The following is a 3,067-nucleotide window of genomic DNA, read 5'->3' on the forward strand; positions in this document are numbered from 1 at the left end:
AAGGGAAGAGCTGTAGAGGTTTGGGAGGGTGGAGGAGAGGCATGGCTCTGTGACTTCTTGGCTTTTAAGTACATTAAGAAGGCAAAGGGATGACATTTAGCACACAGTGAGGTCTTCAGACAACGAGGCAGTCTTGATAATGCCAGTGTATTCAGTATATGCTGTGATGGCTAATGCTTTTTATCAACCTGACTTCATCTAGAATCAACTGTAACACAAGCAGCTGGGCAAGGAGGGAGGGGTTTTTGTTTTGTTTTGTTTTCCTGGTTGGATTATTTGAGTTCAGAAGATCCACCCTGAATCTAGGCCACGCCTTCTGGTGGCACCCCACATAAAAGGATATGGAGGAAGGAAGCTTTTGCTTTTTGCCTGCTTGCCCTCACACTCACTGGCCAGCTTCTCTTTCCTGTTCTGAACATCTTAGAACCTGCTTCTTCAGGATCCCAACCTCTCTAGAACCTTCCTGGGACTCTAGCACCAAATTGAGACAGCTGACTTTAGTCTTGTGGACAACATCAGGACCCTCTGCCTTTCCATCAGGAGACAGCCGCTGTAGGGCTCCTCGGGCCACACCTGTAAGTCATTCTAATAAAGCCCCTTTTTAGGACACACAGCAGTTTGGGTCAGGATTTGGGGTATAGTTATCTCTGGGGAATTTCCGTCTTATAAGCCTTTGTTTTTGTTTCAACTTCAGCTTCTAGAATGAGTATCTTACAAAGGCAAAAGCAGATTAACTAAACATAGAATCCTGAGCTCTCAGCCCCATTTGTACAGAAGGTCGATGTTAGAATCCATGACAAGCTGTGTGCTCCTGTCATCAGTCACAACAAAAGGAATAAGGTTAAAAAGAATGTACAAAAAGTCATCACTCCTCAAAGCAAACTACAGAGAGACCGTGTTGTTCTGTTCTACTTACTGAAACCTATGCACTTGGGATTACTGCTGTCATTTCTTCTTCCCAGTGGAGGGGGTGAGCTGCCGTTCAACTCTTCAAACTCCAGCCTCTGGGGATTAGGACAGCTTGAAAAGGGGTAGGAGTGGCTCTCGCTGCACACACTCCAATAGTAACTTGAAACCATTATTTGCTCTTACTCCACAGCCCCTAAAAAACACGCCAAATTATAAACATAAGTAGGTTTCCGAGAAACAGACCCTGCTGGGGAAAAGGCTGGCCCACTCCGCAACAGGCTCTGGACTTCTCTGCTTGAACCACGTTTCTCATTCCTTCCTTATTCACAACTCTTCCAGCCTCCAAAGCCCAGAGATGCCAAAGGAGCAGCAAGAGGTGGTTGTACTGGGGGGACCCCACATCTCAACTTCTGCGACCACCACCACTATCAACATGCCTGCTGAGATCTCCACGCCTGACCATGTGGTCTGGTCCCTGTTCAGTACACTCTTCTTGAACGTCTGCTGCCTGGGTTTCATAGCGTATGCCTACTCTGTGAAGGTATTGTATGGGCCTCAACCTTGCTTTATCCAGATGGTACCTGGTGTGTGTGTGTGTGTGTGTGTGTGTGTGTGTGTGTGTGTGGCAGAGGATGGTGTGGGTGGGGGAGCCTATACCTATATGTGAGTTGAGTACATATGCATCATTGTGTGTGTGTGTGTGTGTGTGTGTGTGTGTGTGTGTGTGTGTTGAGGGAATCCCGGGAGGTGCCTGGGGATCCCTGGGTCAGGCTATCTCCATCATAGCCTATAGTTTGAAGGAAGTCTCCTTACTTCCTGATTCCTGGAATGTTCCTTAACCCTGAAGATTAGGACTCAGAGCTGGGTGGAAAGTACACTAGGAACTAACAGGAAACAGTAGAGTAAGAGGCTAGTGCTGGTGTTTCTGGATAGCTGTAAATGTGGGAAAGTGGGACGCAGTGGGCTGGGAAGATGATGGGGGAACTCAGTCAGAATTTGTCTTTCCATTGACCAGCTCCAGGGCCACTGACCATCTGGTTTCCTCCAGTCTAGGGACAGGAAGATGGTGGGTGATGTAACTGGGGCCCAGGCCTTCGCCTCCACTGCCAAGTGCCTGAACATCAGCTCCCTGGTCCTCAGCGTCCTCGTGGTCATTGCCTTCGTCATTATCTATGCCATTAAGCATCTTGCAACATCTCACAGTAGATAACAGATTCTGGGGCCTTCCAGGCTTGGTATATATTCCACTGTCTATAGATGCCCCAAAGCCTAGTCTTGGTCCTGACCATTTATTTACCCCATACATATGCAAATGTCACACTCACACATCTGTCCTTAGTGGATTTAATAAAGTGCATGTGCTGTGACTTTCTGTCCCTGGACTAGTCCTGTATTGAGTTCGTCCTACATCCTCCCAGTCTGAGGGCAGCAGGGTGTCCTCAAATTGGCAAGTTTCTGGCCACTTGCACTGGGTAGTAATTAACCAGAGTTCTTTGTGTGAGGTGTGTGTATGGGGGCAGGAGACAGGGTATGAACTTTGCCTCCTTCTGGCTTCATGTTCCCAAAGTGCCCAGAAATGATACAGAACAATGACCCTAGAAGTGTTCAGTCCACTGATGTCTCACCCTTTAAGGTTCTGGTACACCTTCTATCCAGACAAATCACATCCCAGGGCTCGGTGAGGACCTCTGATTGGGGCTCTGGGCTCCTGGCCTGAGCCCAGACACAATGCACTGGGTTCTGCGATGGGAGCTTGTCATCTCTTTTTCCTCTCTAACTTTCTGCTTCTAGTGTTTGCTTCTGATCCTGGGGCAAGTGGTTTGGGATTAGGGCCACACAATGCCCTTGTTACTTGCTTTGGTGAGCAGAAGGCAGAAAACCCAAAGGAAGTTCTGCCAGCTTCTGGGGAGTCTGGACACCCTGGGTACCCCTAACCTTGGCTGTGCAGTACCATAGTTGTGCAGAAGGCCTCCTCCCCTAGCTCATCCTGCCACAAATGAGACCCAGGTGTGGTAGCAGCCACAGCCACACTTGCACCTCAAGTTTGCAAGTCTCTTGGAGTCCCCAGGACATCAAGATGCTGGTTTAAGATGTCTAGTTCTTCATCTCAGTGGTGCCTTCAAAAGAGTACTTATAGTTCCCCAGGTCAGTCCCTCAA

General features: G+C 48.5%; 1 protein-coding gene across 2 annotated transcripts; it reads left to right on the plus strand.

Annotated features, from left to right (window-relative positions):
• Positions 1 to 344: 344 nt before the first annotated feature.
• On the plus strand, positions 345 to 2,276 carry LOC117714063 (interferon-induced transmembrane protein 1-like). 2 transcript variants are annotated; one of them, XM_034510684.2, is made up of 3 exons: positions 345 to 575; positions 1,249 to 1,450; positions 1,958 to 2,276. In XM_034510684.2, exons 2-3 carry the CDS (start codon positions 1,265 to 1,267, stop codon positions 2,117 to 2,119), a joined length of 348 nt encoding a protein of 115 aa, XP_034366575.1. In that variant the 5' UTR covers positions 345 to 575; positions 1,249 to 1,264; the 3' UTR covers positions 2,120 to 2,276. The 2 variants fall into 2 exon arrangements, with proteins under 2 accessions (XP_034366575.1, XP_076769300.1); XM_076913185.1 differs by lacking the exon at positions 345 to 575 and adding an exon at positions 680 to 970.
• The last annotated feature ends 791 nt before the right edge of the window (positions 2,277 to 3,067 follow it).

The sequence above is a fragment of the Arvicanthis niloticus genome, chromosome 1 (assembly GCF_011762505.2).
Source record: "Arvicanthis niloticus isolate mArvNil1 chromosome 1, mArvNil1.pat.X, whole genome shotgun sequence".
NCBI lineage: Eukaryota > Metazoa > Chordata > Mammalia > Rodentia > Muridae > Arvicanthis > Arvicanthis niloticus.